The sequence below is a fragment of the Pelodiscus sinensis genome, chromosome 8 (assembly GCF_049634645.1).
Source record: "Pelodiscus sinensis isolate JC-2024 chromosome 8, ASM4963464v1, whole genome shotgun sequence".
In the NCBI taxonomy this organism is placed as follows: Eukaryota; Metazoa; Chordata; order Testudines; family Trionychidae; genus Pelodiscus; species Pelodiscus sinensis.
Window position 1 is genome coordinate 52,180,584 of NC_134718.1, and position 26,292 is coordinate 52,206,875.

Consider the following 26,292-nt stretch of genomic DNA (forward strand, 5'->3'; position numbering starts at 1 on the left):
ACAAACCAAAAGAGAAAGTGAGAGGAGACTTGTAGAATACAGACATAAGAAGCCTATAAAATGTACAGAGTCACTTGTGATAACAAAATAGGCTGTGCTAATCCTGCAAAAAATCATGGTCCACATCATAGTCTAGTAACTACTCATGATTCTCTTTACCTATGAGTATCAAGGAGACAAAATTATGCAAATTATTATTAGTTTTACCAACTTTGCAAACAACATGCCCATTTCAGTGCACCAATGCTTAGCAAATGCCTTAAAATATTGTGTACAAAGATTTAATTTCAAAGGGACAATATCGAAAAGCTAGCGGTATCAAAATGGTGAAAGTAACTCCCTTCCTGTAAATTACAAAACATATTTGGCATAACAGACTCAGAATTTATGCTCAGAATATATAATGTCACAACTCCCAATGAAAAGAACTGATTAAATGAACCTACTGTGTTTAAATCCAAACTAATAGAGGCCATATTAACATATTCTTCTGCATATTAAACAACATGTCAGATTCTTATAACTCATACATGATAGCACTATATTTTATTGTAACATTAATAATGACTTGGACAGAAATAACTACTGTAAACCTATCTATCGCTTCTATTTGTTGTTTGTTTGGTTTTTGCTTTTTAAAGCTAAATTTTCCCAGAAACTTATTTGAAGAGAATTTTGTCTTTTAGGAATGAAAAGTATTTTTATCTAATATACAACACTTATGTTCTTAACCTTACATAACAGACTATTCAAACAAACTGCAGAGATTTTAAATATATAAGCAGCATCTTTGACCGAGGTAACTCTTTACACCTATTAAAATACTAGGAGAAGACGAGCTCCTCATATAATTCAACAAGTTACCTTCTAGCTAATTAAAGGGGACACTTTACAGGCATTAGCTAGAAGGCTGGCAATGGTGGTGACACATGACCTCGCACAATATGAAGAATCCTTTGAATTTCCTGAAGCCAATAGTTTCCTTTCTTATAGCCAAGAGTGGTGAAGGATTGCTGACGTTCTCATGAGGTCACTGTCTGTTCACTGGCAAGGAAGCATCTTGTCTTTCATACTAGCAGCTGGCTAGAGAGTTGCATTCTCTCATTACCAGGTGTCTAAAGGTTTTCAAACCCTGTTGAAGGCTGGTCGGGATAAAAACTCAAGATAAAACTAAGTGATCAAAACAGATTTAGCTTTTATAGCAAAGATGCATTTAGGAATAAAATGGTAAAACAATTTTGAAGGGAGTGTTTGGGGGATTCCTGAGGTTTTCAGGAATTATTGCGAATTTTAAATTTAACAAGAAAAAAATAAAAAATGTTCTGACCTCTAAAATGTGTTACTGTGATCAGATGTGGAATGTAAGTTCACGACATACAGGAAGTGGCAGTATATTCCCTGTGAGACGTAAGTATCAGGCCTATTATGTACAACAGAATCATCAATTGTCAATATTTTTGTTGAATTAATATAACAACTGTCATAACAGTAATAAAGATTTTAAATCACATCCATAAATGATAAGACAGAGAAAATAAGTCTTTTTGAACAGTCACAAATTCTCAAAAAAAAAAAAAAGCTGAAAGCAAAGCTTAGTATTAAATTATTTATAGCTTCTTAACTAGATTCTTGAATTATATATCTTCTTGAAACAGTGAAAATTTTGCATGTTTAAATAGTGCTTATCTACTGATTTCCAGTCCTACTGATGCTCTTTGCCGTGTAGTCAGAAAACTTACTGTATTTTAAAAAATATCACCATCTATATTCTTTTACTCCCTGTGTTTTAAGGCAACTCTGTTCTAGCTTGAACAGTTGAACTCTGTTAAAATCCACCACTGACACAAAATGCTAGGTTCTCAAGCACAGGTACACATGCACACAGGGGCACGCTGCATACTCATGCACGGTTCAGAACTTGGAAATATATGTCAAGAAAATTATCCATGCCAAAGGTGGGCGATAAGCGGCCTGAGGGCTGGGTGTGGTTCACCAGGTTTATCCCGACAGTTGCCTTATTTACTTGCATGTCCGCCAATACAGCTGCTCACAGCTCCTGTTGGCCACGGTTCACTGATTCTGGCCAATGTGAACTGCATGAAGCAGCATGGCCAATAAACCAATGGTATTTTGCTAATTTTTGTCATATTGGGCCCAAGCCTGCAAACCTTTGTTCATACATTTAATTCCATTGTATTCAATGAGGTTATTCAAGACACACCATTCAGTAATGAATATCTGCAGAATCACGACACAAATTTCTATCATAATGAACATACTGCCTTTTTTAAAAGAAGCAAGCATCATCAAAACTCTTCCAATAGCTTTAATATTATTACCAGTGCAATAAATTTTAAATAAGTGAAACATATAGCCATTTTTCAAGTTGAAAAAATAATTTAGATTCAACCACAGTTGCACCTGTATTTTACATAAAAAATGAATGATATATGATTTATGATACATTGCTTTTAAAAATGTCATCAGCTAAACTGTTCCTCTTTATGATTTTTTGTCTGGAAACTCTTATTTCTTCTATTTGTTCTACTATGATCTATTCTCTAATCTAAATTCTAGGGGCAACTTTCAAGAAAAAAATTAATGCATAAATCTCAATCTGATGCTGATCCAAGAAGAGTAAGGTTATGCATACTAAGTAATGGTTGCATTTCCATCTTACTTCTTTATTGACACCACAAAAGTGAATCATTATTGGTTGATTACAGAGAGATGCTTTTAGAAATGCCCTGAATTTTAAATAGTAAGTGCCCTCTTAAAACTTCCTGATGCTGTCAGCATTCATTAAATAATTATAGTGTGTTCAGATGTAATGCTTTCAGGCTATATTCACGTTCACGGTGTGCATTTTTAATACAATTGCGCTTAGTTAAAAATATAGATATGTAAGACAAACTTGTAAATAAATTTTATTAATTACTAACTAAACTAACTATGGGTCTACGAACTTAATGCTTCAGAATATATACTGTTCTAGTTTTGTATCATTTTAAATATACAAATACAGACACACCTTTTGATAGATACATCCACTAAATTTCTACAAATAATTTAACATACAGAAACAATAACAATATTTTGTCTGCATTTTACTGTTTGTCTATATATTTTGTCATATATAAAACACACACACACACACACACACACACACACACACACACACACACACACAGAATTCAAGCGTAATTACTTGCATCTGTTTTCTCAATATTAAGTTTTTCATCTGTAATAATCAGAGCTATTTTACTTACTCAAGCATTAATCATTGTCATTTTGGGAGCTGAATGGGTACAAAATCATTAATGGACAGCATGTTGTTGAAAGTTGAAAGCAAGTGACAAGATGATAGCTGGGGAGACACTTAGGAGTAAGAGAAGGTTTTCATCATTCTTAGGGATACAAACACCATTATAGACAATGATGAAGAGTAAAGGACAGAGAGTAAGAGAATGATATCCAGGGGAGTAGCTAGAAGGATGAAAAGAAGTATCACAGTGAGAGACTAGGGTAAAGGAATAATGTGCAGTTTGAGGAAGAGAGTTATTTCATAACATTATCGCTTCTAATATTTTTAAATGATATAATACAGTATGTAGAAGAAAGAGGTAAGGGAAGAAGTTTTAAGAATGAAGTCAAGTGTTTCATTTACACAACATTTTTAGCCTGTTAAAATCTTGTAATCGCAAAAAAAAATTAGTTTTGGTTAAACATGCCTGATTAAATTCATCATATGATTACTGTCAATTTTTAAAGGACTTTTTTCCTCCTATTATAAGCCACGCAAAAATTATAAATCAAAACTTTACAATTTACAGAACATACAAGAGAATTACAGGAGGGTTTGATTGCTTTTTCATCACCAGGAATTTAAAAACTATAATATGCAAGAACTTGTGAGAAAAATACATTTAAGTTTACATTAAGAGGCACTTACAATGAGCTCTGAATCACGTCCCATGGAAATGACTGTTCTGTTTACTGTCCTCAGTAGCTTTTCCATGATTATCTGGACATGTCGCTGTGTTGGTCCCTGAAGAGAAGAAGATAATCTAATGGAAATTATCACCAAAAGACAATCAATACAAGTCAAATATTGATGCTTGCTGTTAAATCCATCTCTCCTTTTGAAACCAAATCAATTATAACTCCTCTCAATTACTGCTCAACAAGATGAAAAACGAAGACTGCACACAAAAAAATATACTTTTAATGTATTCCCTACTGCTGAAAGTCAATTACATAATTAGAGCAATTTAAATAAAATGCAAATCCTTGTAGAAAAAATACAATGTTTGTGTCATTTGTTTAGTTCACAATTTGGTGTTCCAAAGACATTTTTTCACCATTTAAAATCAAATGCCTCTGACTAAGGTAATCATGCCATATTTAATAACAGTGTATCAGATATCTTAAACAACTTAACTAAGGACTTTCAAATTGATTCCCAATTGTTCCAAATATATTCTAGTTTTAGAGCTCATCTGCTAAAAAATTTTAAAAGAATTAAAAAGTGTTGTGTTGACTATGAACGTCTTTGTGAACAAATTAAGGAGACATGTCCCAACCTTTTAAGAGGAGGGAGTCCCACAAAGGCTGGGGGTAGGGAAGAATCATACTAAGATAGAGGACTTTCTTCCCCTACTCCCCCAGTGTAAAAGTGCTCCTTAAATGTTACTTGCCTTCCCCTTGCCCTAATGCAAGCTTCTTTAGTGACCACTCTACAATTGTCAACATTTGAAATGTTGTGCCAGACCATTCTCTAAATAAGATGTGTTTTGAAGGCACTTGCTGGACAGCTGTGCAAACCTTCTATCGATTTTATTTTTAAATGAGTGGGGGAAATAATCTAATGCTCACCAGATAGCATTTAATCTCTAGACCAGAAGCTCCCACTGCATATGTGAAAAAGTATCCCTCATCTCCAGTACATGTATGTGTAGCTACTGTTCTTCAGCACCCAAGCTCCTTAATGGTGACAAGTTAAGACTTTTCTTCTCTGTGTCCCAGCTCACTTTCGGGGATTGCTTCCTTTCCCCACAGCTCCTCCACTCCCTCTTCTGCCTGCATACCTGTTTCAACCATCTGCCAACTCAGCAGCCCTCTGTCATCCAACTGTTATTTGTCTCAGAAACAGACGCCAGTTCCTAATTCTGCCTCTGCCCCTCATATAGACCCTCTCAACTGCATTCAGCTCAGCAGGTGGTGGGACTGAAAGACCAGGGCTGTGTCTACATTGGCACCCCTTTCCGGAAAAGGGATGCTAATGAGACACTTTGGAATTGCAAATCCGCGGGGGATTTAAACATCCCCCGCGGCATTTGCATTTACATGGCTGCCGCTTTTTTCTGGCTTGGGGTTTTTGCCGGAGAAAAGCGCCAGTCTAGACGCGATTTTCCGGAAAATAAGCCCTTTCCTGGAGGATCCCTTGAAAGTAGGAATAAGGGATCCTCCGGAAAAGGGCTTATTTTCCGGAAAATCGCGTCTAGACTGGCGCTTTTCTCCGGCAAAAACCCCGAGCCGGAAAAAAGCGGCAGCCATGTAAATGCAAATGTCGCGGGGGATGTTTAAATCCCCTGTGGATTTGCAATTCCGAAGTGTCTCATTAGCATCCCTTTTCCGGAAAGGGGTGCCAATGTAGACACAGCCCATAAGTATAGATTGATAAGAGAGGTAGACAGCAAAAAACTGGGGAGGGCCTGGTGTGCTGTAAGGACATAAACTCTTTTTTTAAAAATATAATATGCTTCCTGATGCCACAGAATCTGGAACCACTGGGAGAAAGCAGTTAACAAGGACAGTTTTCAAAGAGTTGCAACTGCCCTGGCCAAAGTATAGGTATTCACATACAAGGAAGCAGAAACCCACTGGTCCAGAAATCTTTATTATTGGTAAATAGCCAGAATGGGTTACAGCTCTCATCAAAGGAGAGCTATTTGTATAGTCACTGTCCAGTCAATAAAAAATTAGGATCATGTAAATGACATATATGCAATTGAGCACAAGGCACTGCATAACTGAGAAAAAAGGTTACACAGTTTTGCATCTATAAGCATACATCATCTTCACACTCTGAATGTACAGAGCTGTTTGCCTTCCCAATAATACTCAGACAGAAGAAAGTACTTTCAAGTTATTTAGTTGTATCTTGAGATAAATGGCTAGAGGGGGATTGCCTTGTTGTACTGAGCTGTCTGAAGAGTAGCCTACTTCCTGCAGATTGTATTTAAATGTCATAGAACACATAGGGATATTTCTGTACATTTTAAATTATTGATAAACTGTTCGTTCATGCCATCAAAGCAGCAGTTTGGATTTTCCTCATAACTTGAACAAGTCCTGTCGCTAAGAAACTAATTTAAGGCTACTCTTTTACAGTGAAAGACTATTTTTCCTGTAGCGTAATTTTCTTCTACAAACTTCAAAACAGTATACTCAGTGTTTATCCTCTTTAGTTGATGAAATCACCAAAGGATTAAAAGCTGGCCCAGCAAACCTGCAGCGCCAATGCCATGAAAAGGTTGAAGAGTTCAAATTTCAAGCTCATTCAATACTCAACTCCCGTATTTTACCAATACCTGGAGTGGTGTTATTGGAAGAGATCCAGAGGGAACCATAGTCTATTTCCTCTTGGACACATTAAAGATTGTTACAAGAGAGACACCCTGGGGTCAGATAATTACATGGTAAAAAAGTAAACTTCAGGCATTACCTCCTCACCTCTGATCACCACAAAAGAGAAATGGAAGAAGGGGGGGGAGGAACCTCAGGGAAAAAAATGACAAAGTTAAGTCACTGCCAGCTTTACTTCAAGATTACTCCTATCATTCACAAGACATAGTATTCTTACAGGCTAATTGGTATGAGCATCGGTTACTAACCACATCTTTCCTGTAAAGGACTTCCAGGATGTTACTAAGCAGCTGGCAGCAAGCCTCCAAGTCTTCCTGCCTTTCCAAATGATATTTCAACTGATCTGTCATCATTGGCAGCAAGATCTCCCTGCAGTCTGCATAGAAAGATACAGTATTACAAGAATGTCTTACATAATTTCATTATACACACATATCATATTGCAAACAGATCTAATATTTTAAGCAAAACTTTCAGGGGAAAAAAGTTAACTTTTTGGAAGACAGAACGTCAGAGCAAGCTATGGGTAAAAGTTTAAAAGCCAAAAAAACAGTCAGAAGCAAATGCAAAAAGTGGCCTATTTATAATGAGATGCAAAGTTCTACTACATAGCAAAAAAGTCTCTGGAGCAGTGAGCTTCAGAGCATTGATCAACTGAGTCAGTTGGCTCAGGCTTTGAGACTTGCTGCCGCATGTCTTTTACTGCAGAGGAGACATTCCTTTGGATAACCCCGTTTGTCTCCAGGCTCCAATTCAGTAAGGCACTAAAGCATACTAACATCTTTAAACACATGAGTGCTCCTAATTATGGTAACTACATGTACTTAAGCTTTATGATCATGCAAATGACACACCCACAAATGAGCATAAAGCACTACATAACTGAGAAAAAAGTTATACGGTTTTGCATGTTTAATTATACAGCACCTTTACATTCTGAATGGGTAAGATGGATCAACTTCTCTATAATATTCAAGCGGAAGGAAGCACCATAAAGTTAGCACTGACACAATCCAGTGAGCATGTGCCCTGTAAATTAGGCTGCAAAGAATGGGAGAGAGGGTTTGTTTGTTTGTTTGCTTTTTTCTCATTATGTTATCGCTTTAAGAGAAAAGGAACTGTCCTGTCTTGTCACAGAAGCCTGAATTATGAGTTGGAGCAATGCAGTGATTTTTGTGAGGGATGATAGTGGAGAGAAACAATTCCTTCTTCTCTAAAAGTTGCAAAGCTAAATGTTTCTTGTCAGAGCTGAAAGAGCAACATGATACCTTCAGATATTCAACTGTGGACAAGGAAAAAACAGATAAACAGGATGCCACTTTCCTGAAGAAGAATGCTACTTCCTACTAATTGATTGTCACTTTTTCTGAATTTCTTTCCAGGAATAGTAATGACACTGATCATACAGAATGATATCACCACAACCCAAGGCAACATCAAGTTCTAATGTATCACAACATCACTCAACCATGTAATGACACATGCAAGTAGCCTGGTACTGAAATTCATGGGATTTTTTTCCAAACACTTCCCCCACAATAATTATGGCATTTTCCCACATCCCTCGATGTGTGAAAATCCAGATAGTTCAGTGAAGCATATTACTCTCCTTTAGTTATACACACACTTTCCAATGATCTCTTCCCAAAGTCCTGCATACACCCAAAGTTTACGTAATATTACATCTACTACCCTTCTGTCTAAACAGAGGAAGAGGGGTAGGCAAAAGGGCCTCCATGGGCCGGATCCGGCCCACCAAGCGGGTGGATCTGGCCCATGGAGGCCCTGCTGCTCTCCTGCCCCCAGGCCAGTTAAGGCCTGGGGGCGGGGGAGCACGCGAAACCTTCTCCACTATGCCCCCGCAGGCTGGGGGGAGAGTGGAGGAGGCTTCATGCACTCCCCCACCCCCAGGCCAATCAAGGCCTAGGGAGCTGTGTGAAGCTTCCTTCGCCCTGCCCCGACCCTGTGAGGAGCCCGCGGCACTTCAAAGTGCCACATGCTCCTCGCAGGGTTTGAGGGGGAGCGTGCCAAGCCTCTTCCAGGGCATAGGTGCCTAGTGGGAAGGGGGGGCAAAAGGACTACTCCACCCCCAGACCAATCGTGGTCTGGGGGTGGGGCACCCCTTCCCATTTAGCCCGTCCCTTCCAGGGTGTGCCAGGGCTCCTTCAAAAAAAAATTTAAGTGGCCCCCAGGCAAAAATTATTGCCCACTCTTGCAGTGGAGAGATCTCTCTTCTGAGCACATTTGTATCACACCTTAGTCACTCCAAGGGACTACCCATGAACAAAAACATAAGCCTTGCCTGAATGCTTGAACCCAATTCCTCTATGTTACACAAAGGACTAAATTATAAAAAATGATAGGCAGCATATTTTTGGAAATATGAAGACTGAAATGCAGAATTCACATCAAGAAGGGAATGTAATATGCTTATGTTTTATTGCTGGAAAACGATGGCATGGCTAATAATTTAGTCTGAGATAGCATACTCATTATTAGAAAGTACTTTCAATCAGCTTCAGACTTTTTTTGTTTCTAGCAAAGGAATAATATTCATCTTCCCGGAGCTAATAGCAGAGTCCCTTGAATGCAGTATTTCTGTTTATATGATCCTTGGTCATTTAGCCTGTGACATAAGTCTCCCAGGGAGCAGAATCACAGACTGAAAGTTGAAACATCTGCCTCAAGGCACAACTATTAGGCCTGCATTGCATGTACTTGAGGGGTATGTATATCCATGACTCCATCACATCACCACATGTTCATTTTCTATTTAAGACCTCCCTCTAGGCAGCTGACAAAACTAGATTCCAAAAGAAGTTAATGAATGCATATCCACAGATAAATATTGTCATTACAGAGTTCTATGTACCTTACAGGTAAGTATTATCTATAGATTCACAATCTTTAGAAACTAGAAAGATATGTGATGGTCTTTACTTGAAACATTCATCGTCACAGCTAAATTTCTCAACAGCATGAAATATCCACATCCTCTGAGAGACGTAGCTATGCTAACCTAATCCCTGGTACTGAAAGCATTAGGTCAACAAAAGAATTCTGTCAATGTAGCTGCCACTGTTCAGGGCAGTGAAAAGAGAACCTCTCCTGTTGCTGTAGTGAGCATCTACACTGAAGCTCTACAGTGGCACAGTTGCAGCTGTTCTACAGACACATTTTAAATGTAGGCATAGCCTAAAAAGTTAACAGTGTAACTGAGGCCAAAACTTCATTTCAGTCTTTAAATGTACAAATAAAAACTTATGGGTTTATAATAAATTGATAAAATTCTGTGTTACATAACCAAGAAGAAAATGTATACATGTATAACAATAAAATAGCACGTTGACAGAATCTTTTATTATATCTGAAAGTACTTTATGTAGCATGAAGTTTGACAACTTTATCCTGCCTAGAAGGTAATGAATAATAAGTATTTAACATAATAATCTGCTGTGTGAGTTTTTAAGATACACAATCATAAAACACATTCACTATGGCAATGAAAAAATGGGGATATGGGACACAGAATATCTTGCCATCAGCTAATCAAGGAGAGTATTCGAAATGTTGGTAAGAAACAGTCTTATGAACATTAATAAAAACTTTCATTTGTCACTGGAGCTGTTTTGAGGTAATACTTTGCAGATGTTTGGAATATCTATCACACAGTACAGCCCTTCAAATCTGTTATGGAGGAGGTTAGACATACTGTCATAGCTCTGACTAAGCATGCTTTAATATGTTTAACTCCTAATAAGAAGCAAAACAAATGGCTTCTTGAATACTAGCTGCTGTAAAGTGTTCATAATTCAATAAGATTAAATTATGAGGGACATCATTTACCTCAGACTTAAAATAGGCATTTTTTTTTAAATAACCAGTTTGTGTTCTACAGCTTTTAATGAAATAGGTAAAAGGGGTATTCTGACATATTGTTGTCAGGCCCTATGGAGATATAACTACTAACTTGCAGAGCTGGTGCTAACTGAGCTGGTGCAGACTGCACAATTGCTTTAGGGCTCCAAGCAACTCAAGGGGGCCCCGTATTCATTATTAGTATGTGCTAGGGGCAATATTCCTGCTTAGAGTCCGGAACAAGGTAACACTGTCTCTGCTAGCTTCTTGTTGTGAAACTTCTCAGTGCATGAATCAGTACCATCACAAAAGCTCTTAATTAGAGATCTCAATGTTTCATGCCCCTTTTAAATCCTACTCCTAGAAAATAGTCACAGATCAATGTTGTATCTGCAAAGCATGTGGAAAGCTAAAAACTGCAGTTACATCAGCTTTGAGTGGGTTGCCAGGAGCTGAGAGTGATCAATAGAGAAGGAAAGCAAGCTGCTTTTGAGAGACAAGGAAAACCACCTAATTGATTTGTCATATTACTTCCATTTGAAATTATAACCGTCTATACAGAGGGCTGACTACTTTCAAGTAGCAATGAGGACTTGACAAAATTTTTCAGTGGAACTTTGCTTTCCTATGAGCCAAGCTGTGAATAAATGAATGGTGTAGTTTGTAAATCTTACAGGTTATATAACATGAAGATAAAACAAGGAGTCAAGGATGTCTCAGATGTACCACCAATCAATATCAGTCACACACAACACATACACACACAAGTTTGCAGAGATGAGGACTCTGCAATTGGGTGTGGCCTCAGTTTATATTTAAAGACTTTAACCGGTAAAAATTATTCATTCCTACACTTGTACTTGTTTGGAACAGTAACATTAGTTGATTATAATTATACTACTTGGAGATTTCCTACCCAGACATGATAGCTTTTGTAGGCAAACAACAAAGTACAATCACAATCATCACCATGAGATCTTTCTGGGACCTGTTGTGTACACTCTACCTAATTATAGGGGGAAATACTACACAGAAATAACCCTTATAGTTTGAAGCTTATCTTCTAGCAGTCAGAAAACTAATACATACTGGTTGAACCTCTCTAGTCTGGTACTCTCTGGTTCAGCATAATTTTAGTTAGCTGGATGACCACTTATCATGGGTGTGGCCAAGTTTCCCATGGTCCAAGTTTGCTTACAGCCAATAGACCTGGCTCTCAGTGTTCAGTAATGATATTTATTTCTAATTTACCCCTCAATGTTTTCTAAAGAGCCAGTAAGCAGCAGAAGTGTTTGTAATGCTGATAAGACAATATTGATCTCCCATGCTTTGGCAATTTCTGCTTTAACACCACTCTGGTCCCAAGGGTATGGGACTAGAAGTTCAATCTGTATTATGAAGTAAAAAAATGGAAATTGTGGTCATGATTAAGGATGTTAAGAACTGGTCGACTATCCAATAAGCAAAGGCAGCAAAGAGGGGAAAGAGGGGTACTTCAAAATAGCAGTGCCACATGGAGCACGGGGTATGGGCTCTGTGCGGCACTGCAGCTTTGAAACGCCATGGAGGCATCGCACAGCCTCCCCAGCTGACCCCCCAAATGACCCCGGGGGTTCCCAGCTGACCCAGGGCTCTGCATGGCTTTTCCATGGAACCTGGGATTAGCAAGGGACTCCCTAGCTAACTCCGGATTCCACAGAAATGCTGTGCGAAGCCCAGGGTCAGCTGCAGAGTCCCCAGATTACCCCTGGTTCCACGGAAATGCCGAGCGGAGCCCTGGGTCAGCTGGGGAGTCCCCAGTTGATCCCGGGCTCCGTGTGGCGCTGTCCCCCAGATGACTCCAGGTTCCTCTTGGCATTTCAAAACAGCAGTGCGGCATGGAGCCCAGGGTCAGCAGGGGACTTTGGGGGGGGAGGGGTGCAGGCAGCTTCCGAGAAGCTGGCTTTTAAGCCAACTCCCTATGAGCACTGGCTGCTGCTAGAGGCAGAAGCATTGTGTGTGTGGGGGGGGGAGGGGGGGCTCCACAGGAGCCACTGTACAAATGGAGCCAATTTAAAAGTCAGCTTCCCATGTGTACCGGATCTTGTAGAGCCGCCTTCCCCCACATGCTGCTGCTCCCCTCCTGCATGTAAATGCTGACAGTTTCAGCAGTTACACATTTACATAGGAAAACACTTTTTAACATCCCTGGTACAAAGCAGGTAATGCTTTAAATGCATCCTTCCTACCAGCCTGAACATTATTCACAATATTTCATCATCTATATTTAAATGATCAAAAATACGGAATACAAAAGGTTAATCTTTACCAAACTGCCTGTAACATGCACCTCCCAACATTTATTAATGAGCAATCTGGAGAAATCCATAGTCTATAACATTACTCTCCTGTTCAAAAGCCAGCTTTGAAGATAGCTCATAAGTATGATACACAATGATTACAGACTACAATAATTCGACATCTGTTCTTCCACAGGTCTAACCCACAATGATTAATGTCAGGGTAATATGCATTGAGAATAAAACATTAATCTTCCTAAGAGAACGCTCAACAGGCATTACCAGCCTCTGACTATCCAAGCACAAATGTTTCACCACAACAATGATATGAGAAGTATGAAACATCAAACCGTATATGTATATTAACAAATTTGTCAGTTTAAAGCATTTGTTTTTATGAACATTAAGTCTGGTGCTTTTTAATTTTTTGTTTTGGCCCATTAAACAAATAATCCATAAAGTGATGTTAAATAACTTTGCTTCCATTACATACCACTGAGATCAAGATTAACATTTTTTATTAAAATTAAACAGTAAGAGCTCACATAAATAGTGTATGTTTTCTATTAAACATTTATGGGCAAGCAATTTTCTAATAAAAAAAATCAGTTGATTTTTCAGCTAAGAACGCAGACTTCACAAAATTCAGTCAACACTTGGCTTTGTTTCACAGAGAAATAGCTGTAAAGAGTTATACCATGACAAAGCAGATAAATCATTTGTATAAAACCAAAGCTTGAAGTCTAAGTTGCATATTTTATTTTATTAACATTCATAAAAAATAAAATACATATGTGGTTTAAAACATCCATTGGTTATTGCAAACCCAGTGAACATGTGGCACCAGACCCTCCCACATGCAATAGATTCAAATCCTAAGATTTATCACTACTCCTATGATGATCAGTTTTCCACAAAACATACCTTTTCCAGATTTGTGGTCCTGCACAGGCTATCACAATATGTGCTGTACTTCAACCCAGGCATCAAATGCCTCAACAATCACGTGGATGAAACAGGAAATGCACTATGCTCTTGTTTGAGCTCTCAGGCTATGTCAAGACTACAGAGTTTTTGCAGAAAAACGGCTGTTTTTCCGACAAAACTTGAGTTACGTCCACACTGTAAACGCATTCTTTCAACAGTAAACCGAAAGAACAGAGGGCTTTTTGCACAATTGGTAATCCTCATTCTACGAGGAAGAAGCCTTTTTGCAGAAGAGCTCTTTCGCAAAAATGTGGACGGGGAAGAGGGAGGTTTTTTGGAAGAAGAGAGAAGAGGAAAAAGCACATGTGCCCTCGTGACCATTCTGTCCATAGAAATCACTGTTTACATGCGAGGAAGCTTCCAGGAAGTCTGGACGCTATCTTTCGAAAAAGCACATCACTTTTTCAATGCACTTTTGCAGTGTGGACGCTCTCTTTTGCAAAAAGTTTTTTGGAAGATCTCTTCCGAAAAAAGCTTCTTCCGCAAGAAGTCTGTAGTCTAGACGTAGCCTCAGAGAAAAATGATAAGGACAAAAACATCCTATCACCTGTGGGGGAGCACTTTTGTCAGAATCACCATTCCATATCTGACCTCTCATTCCTCAGTCTCAAAGAAAACCTACACAATACTTTCAAAAGACAAGCATAGTAGCTTAAATGCAACTCTCTTCTGTACATTAATAACCATGGACTTATCAGATACACTGGTTTTATGGCTCATTACAACAATTTGTAAGAAACTCTGCTGCTGCTCCATTATCCTACAACTAAAGAGGTATTAATTGCACACTTCATTTTTAGTAGTCTCATACCATATGTATAAACCCCATATACTTAGCCATCTATAATGCCTTACAGTTAGCTTGGAAACCCTGGTTACCTTCCCCAGATCTGAGAAAGAGACATGAAAGCTTGTCCCTTCCACCAACAGAATATGGTCCAATAAAATAAATGTTCTCCTCTCCTTGTCTATTTCAGTGGTACTATGTGCATTCTTAAAGTTAGGTTTGTACCCAAGCACCCAGCTGAAATAGGATTTTAACATCTAAATATCAATACTCTCAGTACTGGGCAGAATTAGAATTCAAACTGCTTTACAAAGTAAGAAAGTATCATCCCAGTTCTTAGAGATGAGCGCTGAGATTTTCAAAGGGGTTTTGGCACTTAACCTGCTTAACAATTCACAGAGATGTTAATTACCTTAGTCAAGATACCGACTCCACATATCCTCATTCTCAGTCTCATGCTTCATTCCTATTGACCATGCTGCTGCCAATTTTAGTATATCTACAAATTACATAAACCAAAACAGAAATCCTCCAAAAAAACAAAGGGGGTGGAAGACTATCATTCTCTAGCTCTTGAATAAATCTTCCAAATCAAACAGGACATACTTGGGTCATATTTGCAATACAATTCCAAGCAATAATGTTTTGTCAAAGACTTGAACCTCTCTAATAACATAACTATGACCAAATGATCTTTTCAATGCCCTTACAGTGATTGTTCTGTCAAATCAGATTGAGGACAAATAAAGGTAGAAGTAATTTAAGTATGGTTCCATTGTGAGACTAGAGAAAAGTTTGAGTAGAGCTTTGTCCATGCCAAAGACCGATCAAGATTAATTAGTTGTTTGTTTCCCCCCAAGGAAAATCTAATTTATCTATCAAGTTTAAAAAATAAGTATATAAGTGAAGATATAAAACCAGCAGGACATCTAACAGATAAAGTAGATATATAACATAGCCTGTGGATGGAACTGAATGACTATGCCCATCACAAATTGATATAAATTAGTTTGGTTCTATGACTAAGGGTATGTCTACACTACCCCGCTAGTTCGAACTAGCGGGGTAATGTAGGCATACCGCACTTGCAAATGAAGCCCGGGCTTCATTTGCATAAGCGGGGCACCACCATTTTTAAATCCCCGCTCGTTCGAACCCTGTGCCGTGCGGCTACACGCAGCACGAACTAGGTAGTTCTAACTAGGCTTCCTAGTTCAAACTACCGTTACTCCTCATTCCACGAATTTCCATGAATTTCCCGGGCTTCATTTGCATAAGCGGGGCTCCGCCATTTTTAAATCCCCGCTCGTTCGAACCTTGTGCCGCGCGGCTACACGCGGCACGAACTAGGTAGTTCGAACTAGGCTTCCTAGTTCGAACTACCGTTACTCCTCGTGGAATGAGGAGTAACGGTAGTTCGAACTAGGAAGCCTAGTTCGAACTACCTAGTTCGTGCCGCGTGTAGCCGCGCGGCACAGGGTTCGAATGAGCAGGGATTTAAAAATGGCGGAGCCCCGCTTATGCAAATGAAGCCCGGGAAATTCATGGAAATTCGTGGAATGAGGAGTAACGGTAGTTTGAACTAGGAAGCCTAGTTAGAACTACCTAGTTCGTGCTGCGTGTAGCCGCACGGCACAGGGTTCGAACGAGCGGGGATTTAAAAATGGTGGTGCCCCGCTTATGCAAATGAAGCCCGGGAAATTCAAATCCCGGGCTTCATTTGCAAGTGTGGTATGCCTACATTACCCTCCTAGTTCGAACTAGGAGGGTAGTGTAGACATACCCTAAGGGAATAATTTCCAGAAGAAACAAAAAACCTTTTTTCTTTAAACAGTAGTGGATATTCATTGTTTAAAGTTAGAAATGTGATGAACCCCAAAGCAGCAGCAGTCTGTACAAAGCTGTGTGTTACATTTGGTAGTTTATGCATAAAATTTGGAAATGGCAAGAGTCTTTGATCTTGAAAGTCAACTGGTAATTCCTCACCAAGGGTGCATCTACACAACAGGGCTTAACTCAAAATAGACTACGTAAATTGAGCAACATCAATTGAGTAGCTTATTTCAAAATTGGGAGCATCTACACAACATTTATTTTGGAGTTGAGCACTCTTCCTCTGACTTCCCTTACTCCTCGTACAATGAGGGCTACAGGAGTCAGAGTAAGAAATCCTCCAGCTTGACAGTATTTTGACATTATTTCGAAATAACTGCCTGCTATGTAGAGACGCAGACTAAATTATTTCTAAATAATGCTCGTTATTTCAAAATAATGTTGCTGTATAGCTATACCCCAACAAAATATTTCTGCTTGACTGATGGGTTAATTTTAAACACTAATCAAGTTCTCCATTTTAGTACAAGTTTTCCCATTTTGAACCACTGCAGAAACAGAACAAGCAACAAAATTCAAGTATTGTGAAGGAGTTTTCCTCCAGAGCAACAGGAATCCTCCTAAAAGTGATGCAGGTTCTACAAAGGAAAAGGAGTAATCTAGGGTTCTCAAAAGGAACAAAATTCATTATACGGAGACTCTGGCACAACAGAATATACAGTAAGCAAGTAAATTCATGGATCAAGCATGCCTTATATCAGTGTTTCTGAAAGTGCTCCACAAAACCACTTTGAGAAATACATTAACTGGCCTGGCCCACGCCACTTCCAGCGGCTCCCCTTGACTGCAAAGGACGAAACAGAGCCAATGGGAGCCACGAGGCTCCATGGTCACGGCACTAGTAAATAAACAGGAGAGGCTGGTTAATGTGTTTCTCAAAGTGGTTTTGTGGAGCACTTTCAGAAACACTGTCCTATATCACCTACTTTGAAATCACAGCAGCTACAATACAAAGCCAAAATACTATACCAGACTTGTATATGCAGTATCACTGTAATCATGCAGATGGACTTTCAGAGCACATATTTGTGTTATTGAGCAATCAGGTTGCCATACATAGCAAAGATCATTGGATATGGTCCAGTATACTTCCTCCAGCACTGTCAATAACTGATACTTCAGCTACTTGGGAGGAGGGGAGATGTGTGGAGAAAATATCCCAAGTCTTCTAAAATCCATATATTCCAGGCATTCTGATTTATGAAGTTAGCTGGAAATACCACAAGATATATCCCTGTTGTCCAGTGACGTGTATTTTGATAGCATATTTTTCCTAATGGTAAAATATTTGGGTGAAGTGCTTCTTGATTTTCTACACCTCTTCAAGCTTTTTATGTATTCCAATAGCCTGAACCACGTTTGGCTTTTTAGAAAATATATTTGTCTATTATGATACTGGGTTAGCACATAACAATATTGTCATATTAATAGCCCATCAGTTTTAAATTAGCGTCTCAAATAAATGAGAAGGGACTGGGACAGTGGAACTACGCTTCAGTAATAAGGACTCACTAATCATTCAAGGCAAGGGGGGTAAGGAAGAGAGGTAATTTGGCTTCAGAGAGAGCTATTGGCTGAATTTATTTTGAAACCAATGTTCCTATTTGTAAAAAAGTCTGCATGCCAGTCAGCGTTCTAGCTACAAAGCTGGTAGAGAACATAATGCTACAGTAAATACTTCAACTGTGATCTGGAGAACTGAGACTCCATTCCCATGCAGTGTTTGGCCTCAACTACTTAGATTTACAGTAAGTAGTGTTTTTGACATGGTGACCGATCTTCCAGAAAGAGGGGGGCTTACAGACTTGCCTGGACCCTGGCCAAGGTGGACAGCTCCACGCTCTTAGAAGGGGCAGGGTCTCAGGCAGAAGGAGTGGAGCTGGGGGCAGCCAGGACTCAGCACTTACTGGATTGCACACGCTGCAGCCAGCCCTGAGCACACTTCGCTGCACTTCAGTGGTGATTTCAAGGGCCTAGGGTTTCAGACACCACTGCTCCTGCCCTCACAGCAGCTAGGAGCCCCTGGCTCTTTTGTATCACCGGACTTCCAGGGCAACTACCCTCTTTGCTCTTTTCTCTCCCCCATCTGTGGGCCTGTACACGATCAGAGACTCATTTCTCTTATGCCCTCTGAAAGCCATTAAATGGTAACACAGTCACCAAAACCAAAACTAGGCTAGGTTCCATCAAACTACCTTATTGTTTATATTAAATTAGAATCCGAAATGTCCTAGGTGTTTTCCAAAAACGTATAAGAAAATAGTCCCTGCCCCCAAAAAGTCTACAGTTCAACAGCAGCCGTGATAAGTAAAGGCGTCTACATGTTGAGGGTAGAAGGCTGGGGAGAAAAGGAAGGGAAATTAGAAGATGAGAGTTATGGAAATAAGGTCATGCCATTATTTTGCAGTTAAACACATTTTATAACCAGACTTTAGGCATGTCTAAAGCTAACCATACAGGCACCAAAACCATTCAAATTGTCTTCTAGAGAGGAGTGCCCTCTTACTCATCTCTCCCATCACCACATCCTTCATCACTCAATCACTCCCCTCACATTTCATGTCCTGCTCCACCACCCAAATACCCTCTTGTCCTCAACTCTTCGCTGAAAAGTCAGAGTAAGTCTTGTGAATACTTTACAAAATCATAGAAAATTAGGATTGGAAGAGACCTCAGGAGATAATCTAGTTCAACCCCTTACTCTAAGCAAGACCAACCCCAACTAAATCAACCCACCCATGCTTTGTCAAACTGGGCTTAAAAACCTTGAGGGATGGAGATTCCACCACTTTCCTATGTTTCACCACCCTTCCATTGGAGCTGGAGACCATTGTTTCTTGTTCTATTATCTGCCCTCAATGAGAACAGCCTAGCTTGGTCCTCTTTAGACCCCCTTCAGGGTATTGAAGGCTGCTATCAAATCCCCCTTCGCTCTTCTCTTCTGCACATAAATAAGTCCAGTCCCTTTAGTCTCTCCTTATAAGTCATGTGTCCCATCCCTCTAATCACATTTGTTTTCCTCTGCTAGACTCTCTACAGTTTGTCCACACCTTTCTGTAGTGGGGAGGGGCCTAAAATGGGACACAGTACTTCATATATGGCCTCACCAATGGCCAATAGACAAATAACTGCTTCATATAATCTGTTGGCAGTGCTCCTACTAATAATGCAGCTTAATATGCTATTAGCCTTCTTGCCAATAAGGTCATATTGTTAACTCATATCCTGCTTCTTGTCCATTGAAAGCTGTTTCTACTTTGCACCATCTTCTACTGGCTAATGAGTCTGCTTTATTCCTCTTGCTATTAGCCACTAACATGAGGGGGTTATCGCAGATGACCAGCAACATAACAAGAAAATGTCAGGTTACAGTTATTACTTAGGGACCCAGAGAGCATGAAGATCCCATGGAACTGCTCTGCTCGTGCGACAACTAGGTCTTTTGCTGGTGTAGTTTCTGGCTTGTTCATGGTAGCATTCTTCCAAACTCATCTATTGAGATTACTAAGCATTTAATAGTATAGTCCCGGGTGTGTAAGTAGAATATGGCTCTGCTGGACCTCTCTCCATGCAGATCTGCCAGTTCAGCAGTTTTTGGCTAGTGTAGTTTCTGACTCTCATTATCAATTTCATTAACTATCCAGTCTCTTCGAAAGTGTGAGGCTTAAGTCAGTTCCTTGAACACAGATCATGGGTCCTAAATGATATAGCACACTTATTTCAGTTTTAGGGACACAGAAGTAAAATGTAAGAAATTGTATGTATATACTGTCATGCTTATTTTCTTTTAAAAAAATATTTTAGCCCACAAAGTAACCTTAGAGTAATTTTTACCCTTTAATTTCCTTTATATATGGCAGTATATTTATATTCAAGTTGTTCCGTTTGACCCTTCTTCAAGTTTCTAGACAGTTTCTTATCTCTACTATACCCATTCCTGCATTTACTTGCCCAAGTCACTTTAATATGAAAGATATATGTAATTTATTTTATTACCCATCTGTCAAATTTGCCTCCTAATACACTAAATGATCTGTGAACCATTGGGAGCCGTTACTCTCAGGCAGGCACTCTGCATGTGAAAGCATATATGAGTGCATGTGCTTACACTTGGTTTAACCAATCAATTTATTTATATAAAAATTCAAAACAGGAAAAGCATTTACTCCACACATTTAGAACTACATTTTCACAGTATGGGGCTATGAGGATATATATAATTCAGGTAACTACAGAACACTATAAATGCACAGGATACTTGTACATTTTAAGGAGCAGCACCTATTGAGCACCCCTTTCAAAATGTTGAGTCTTAGGGTACGTCTAAACTACATGGCTCCATCGATGGAGCCATGTAGATTTGATTGTTCAGCAAAGGGAAATGAAGCCGCGATTTAAATAATCGCGGCTTCATTTAAATTTAAATGGCTGCTCCGTTGAGTCAACAAACAGCTGATCAGCTGTTTGTCGGTTCAGCGGGGCAGCCATTTAAATTTAAATGAAGCCGCGATTATTTAAATCACGGCTTCATTTCCCTTTGCCGATCAGCCTAATGTACATGGCTCCATCGATGGAGCCATGTATTTTAGACACACACTTAAGGACTAATGCACTCTGCATTAGACACATTATTTTTTTAATCGGTTTTATATTAGTCCAAGAACTATTCCCCCCACATTTTTTTACTTTTCCCCTTATATTTTAGCCTCAAAATGAATTTTTCAGCATAATCACTAAATACTTGAGAACTATGGGTTAAGAATAGAAACGTAGAAGTATGATCTTAAATAAAAGTATCAATGCATCAACCTTTTCAGTAGGACACACTTTTAAATCAACTTTAATTGGTTTTTTTTGGAGTAGAGGAAGGAGGTTGCCTTGCACACCTTGCAGTACCGAGTAATCCTATTTATCAAAGTCCTATTACTATATGGTTCAATCCCTAAGTTCAGACTCCGTTTTTTCAATATGTCATCTCTACCTACAAGTAAAATCCACAGTAGATAAAAAGAACCATAGCCTTCTTGAAAGCTTCAAGCTCCTGTTACTAGTGACTTCTCTCACCTAAATGGCTTCTTTTTACAATATCAGACAAAGAAGGAATTATGTGTGATAAATCTGAAATGTTTTTGCTACCCAAAAACAGGATACATTAGAAGACATATAGTCAAGGAATTTAAAGAAAATTGAACTATCAATATTAAATTTCTTTAAATAAACGAGACTGACAATATTTTTAAAAATTACTTTTCTTCATCCATGCTGTGGTAGTTAGATATAAATTAGGCAGAGAAATTAGATAGCTCTTTTTTTACAGCCCTTTTTACTTTATGGCCCATATATATACTAGAGATATATAATTTTGTGTAATTGGCTAATCAATTAAGAGAGGGCTGCTCCAGTCCTGCTTGTCCTTATAGAACAGTGGTGGGAACCTTTTTTGGATCAGGGCTGCTAACCCATAGAAAAATCAGTCACAGGGAGGGCAGCGGGGGCTGGAGTGTCAACATGGGCTCACCAATGCTAGGGGGGTAGCCTTGAGCCCTGGAGTCTGGATTCAGACAATCCAGGGACCACATCTGCCCCTAGGCCTTAGGTTCCACATCCCTGTTGCAGAGGAACAGATTTAATCAGTTACAAACTCCACCATCTCCAGCATTAAGGACACAACTGACACTGGTGGAGATCTAGAGACAATATCACGATACACAGAACTTTGCTTACCATGCTGTGTGAAGAGATCACTGTGAACGATTTCGATCAAACAGTACAGCTTCTGAATTGTAAGCCGGCCCATTGGAACATTTAGGATGAAATCTGTGAACAGCTTGCTATACACAAACAGGCAATTAAGAAAAGGAATATGTTAATTTCTCAAAAGTATTTGAAAGCAAATGTTTGTATCTAGAGAGGAAACCAATCAGTAAGTTCTGTAAATATTTGGGAGGAGCAGAAGAGGACCAAGACCTTTTCTCCACAGTGAGGAGTTATGGAAAGGCAATTCAGAGTTCAGAAGTTGTTTAAATTTTTTTGGTCATGATATTTATTCCTACTCCTCATTTTCCTCTCTCGCTCTACTACACATGAACAAGCATACACCTTCTCCATTTTTTCATCCAGCTTATATATTCCAAAGTTGAACTGTGGAACAGCAGCAATGCATATAGACAATTAAAACATGAATGTGAATCACTTTAACTGCAAAAGCCTGAAATTTAGGTAAGGGAAAGAAGCATAGGAGCAAGGATCCTTATTCAATTTGCTCTGCCTTCCTCCCTATTGGCAGATCTGAGACTGCAGCAGAAAAATTTGGGACCAGAAGGGACCATTAGAGTCATTGCTGACAACCTGCAAACAGAGGACATTGAACTTGGCCCAATAGTTTTTGCACCAAGGCCTGTAACTTGTGGTTGAACTAATCATACCTCTTGGAAAGATATTCAATCTTGTTAAAATCTTAAAGTGATGGAAAACTAACATCCTTTAGTCCAATGGCTAGTATTTCACTTCTGAATAAATTTTTTGATACTTTCTACCACTGCGCATTTGTCAAAAATGATTTAGTCTTGGACTTCTACACTCAGGGCTCTAGGAGAACTATTAGAAAACAATATATAGAGGTATGAATAGCAAGTAAATGAAAAGTTATATTCCAGCTTCTGAATACAATCAACACTTTAAGCAATAATTTTAATTTTTCTACAATGTATTTCCAAACTGAATTTTAGCTTTTGAATTATAGCCTTCTAATTTTCAAGTCTCCAAGCGTTTATTTTTTAAAAATTTACTGTGAACTTCCACATTTATTTTTTATTAACATTTGAATGTTCTCTTAACTACCTCAATGACAGAATATACAACTGCATACAACACAGTAGAGTCTGAGCAGCCAAAACATCTAAAAAAGATTACCACGTATCTTTTTTACATGTTAAAAGTAATACCAAGTCTTAGTAGTTTGATTTTATTTTAAACAAATTTTCTCCTTTACCTTTTTTGTTCAAGGAGGTCAATGAAGAGATGACTGTACTCTCCTACAATTTCCACACACATCTGGTGTGCACTGAACTATAGCAAAGCTATCATTATTAAAATCAATTCAGGTGCAAAGTGGTGTGTCAGACACATGAATTATAAGTAATATCACTCCCATGATTTATAGTTTTTATCATCTCATATTATCTTTACTAGATATGCTTGGAAATTTGTAAATAAAAATATAAACTTTCCTACTATACATTTTACTTTAGAATAAAAGCATTTATGTATACCCCTGAACATGGACAGAGCAAAGAATTGTGATCACCAATGGGCATTATCATAGATAACCACAATGTCTTGTCCTAGAGCAGGCACAGAGCACCTTTTTTATTCCTAGGCCATCGACCGGAGGGTGGGGTGATCATATATTCCAAAGTTGAATAAATAATTCAACTGTGGCACAGCAGCGATGCATATAGACACACTGATTATAGGTCACACAAAAGTAAAAAAACAATTGCATTTAGGTTTTTATTTTCTTTTATTAAGAGAAAGAAAAATATTTCATGTTCAACTCACCTACCTGGGGGCGGGGGGAGGGGGAAGTGAGGGAGGGACACTGAGACTCATGGCTTCTCACTCAAAGCAGGGTTAGTCAATACAGGGGAATGAAAGGGGCAAGACTTGGGGATTTCTGCCTATGGCAGGATGAGCCAGTGCTCACAGCTCTCAGCCCTGAGAGAAGGGCATTGAGATTTGCAATCTGAAATTAAGCAGTGGGCAGAGGTTCCCCAGCCCTGTTCTAGGGATTCAACTTACCATTATAGCAATAAAAATTAATGTAAGATATTATTCATTAAATAATTATACCCCAAGTTCAAATACAAAAATAGAGATCTAGACAAATGGACGTACACAGTACAGTACTTCATTATCGTTACTTACCTAAGTTCTTTTGGATCAAATACCAATTTCACATCATTGACAATAGTTGGCAAATATTTAAGTGCAGACCCCTGAAAATTAAAGACAGAGCAATTAACTTAGTGTGAACACCAGTTTGACAGTCACCACAACTTAAAGTTATGATACACAATTCACTGAAAGGGAGAGATTTATAATAAGAGCATTGTACAACATTACAAGATGGGTCATTTAAACAAAAACTATTTGAATTAACAAGAGGCAAATTCCTCTTACTGCCATATGTTGTAATGTCCCCGTCCCCCCTCAAAAAAGGTAGCAATGGACGGAAATATTTGTCTGTGGAAAATAATTAAAAACATAGCAAAGCCACGTGAAGTCCATCAACCCTGCAGAAACCTAAAGGCATCATCAGACAAGTAAATTATATCAACTGAATCGCCCTTGTCCACATGCTTGTTGACACTGTCTAGATATACCGAATGAAGTACAGAAGAAACTCACAGATATTGAAATCAGATACAACTTTATTATTAGATATCTGGGCAAATCCATGTTCATTTGAATAACTAATGGAGGTTTCCACCAGGCATTCCACTTTCCATCCAGCTGCCCCATCCACCCATGGCTTGGACCTTACCATTCACCGCCCCTCACAGGAGATTTCATGCGGGATATGAGAGTTGGCTCCCTGCCACACCAATCATAGGAACTCTGAATCCTCCCAGCCCCAAGTATGTGGAGCAGGAGCTACTGAGAGAACCAGCCCTTTGCAAAGGGTTCTGCACTTACGTTCCCAAAGAATGAGTCAGAATTGTCCACATTGAATTCCATCCTTCCTTTTTGCAGAAACTTCCAACCTTCTTTTCACTCACCTATGAGGCACTGCTGCCCTTCCTCTAGAAAGCCCAAAGAAAGTCTCCCACCTTTTACAACCCTCATTTCAGGTGCGGTGCAGTCATCCTCAAATAATTTTAATATTGATGAGGCAGCATTTCCTGATACATATGCTATATTGACTCTTTCCCAACATATCATATTCATCTATGTGCCTGATATTCTACTCTGAATTACAGTTTAAACTAATCTGCCTGGTATTGAAGTTAGGCCTATCAGCCTGTAATTGCAAAGACCACCTCTGTTGTGTTTTTTTTAAACCTGATTATTTAGGATAAATAATAAGGAATATACTTATTTAATTTTAGATCTGTATATCTCTTTTGCTGACTAACATTAAAATACAGTGGGGTGGTTAGATATGTCTTTGCAGAGACTGTGTCACTTGATTACACAATCATATTTCCATGAAAGGTTAAACTACAAGCCATATAACAAAAGGAGGAGCTCTACGAAAGGACATTCCTAAACTACTGGGAAAACTTGAAGGATTCAGTACATAATCGACCTCCTTAACCCCTTTTCCTCCTATGCTTAGCCTCAGAACCTGTCTCACCACATCAATGTCAATAAAAATTTGTTATGCTAGTTTCCACAACCCTAAAGGTCAAAGAATGCTGTCAAAGATTTATCAGCAACTGTTACCCTCTCGTCTTTTCCTTTACAATAAAGTGATTGATGCACAAAGTCTCTCACTTTTCTAGTTCCTATCACATAATAAAGGTAGGTCTGAAATCTCTGGATAAACTATGAAAATTGTTTCTCTTGTAGAAACTGCCTTCCACCCACTAATTAAAGTTCTTGCTTCCTTCTCGTCCTCTGAGCTTTGAATACTGTTAATCATTTTAACATTCAACACCACATTATGAAATTACTAGTAATAGACATAAATATAAATAAATTATATACAGTACTTTCTTAGAGTACGTCTAGACTACATGCCTCTGTCGCCAGAGGCATGTAGATTAGGCTACCAGACATAGGAAAATGAAGCGGCGATTTAAATAATCGCCGCTTCATTTAAATTTACATGGCTGC

At 38.8% G+C, this 26,292-nt stretch overlaps 1 protein-coding gene across 2 annotated transcripts in view; it reads right to left on the reverse strand.

Moving 5' to 3' along the window:
- Positions 1–26,292, reverse strand: part of DOCK1 (dedicator of cytokinesis 1) — a 572,428-nt gene that overhangs the window by 369,566 nt on the left and 176,570 nt on the right. For both annotated transcript variants that reach the window (XM_075935276.1, XM_075935277.1), the window contains exons 24-27: positions 24,379–24,449; positions 22,177–22,283; positions 6,897–7,024; positions 3,953–4,048 (exon numbers count right to left, since the gene is read on the reverse strand). In XM_075935276.1, the coding sequence (XP_075791391.1) occupies positions 3,953–4,048; positions 6,897–7,024; positions 22,177–22,283; positions 24,379–24,449 (402 nt within the window). The remainder of the gene's footprint in view (positions 1–3,952; positions 4,049–6,896; positions 7,025–22,176; positions 22,284–24,378; positions 24,450–26,292) is intronic.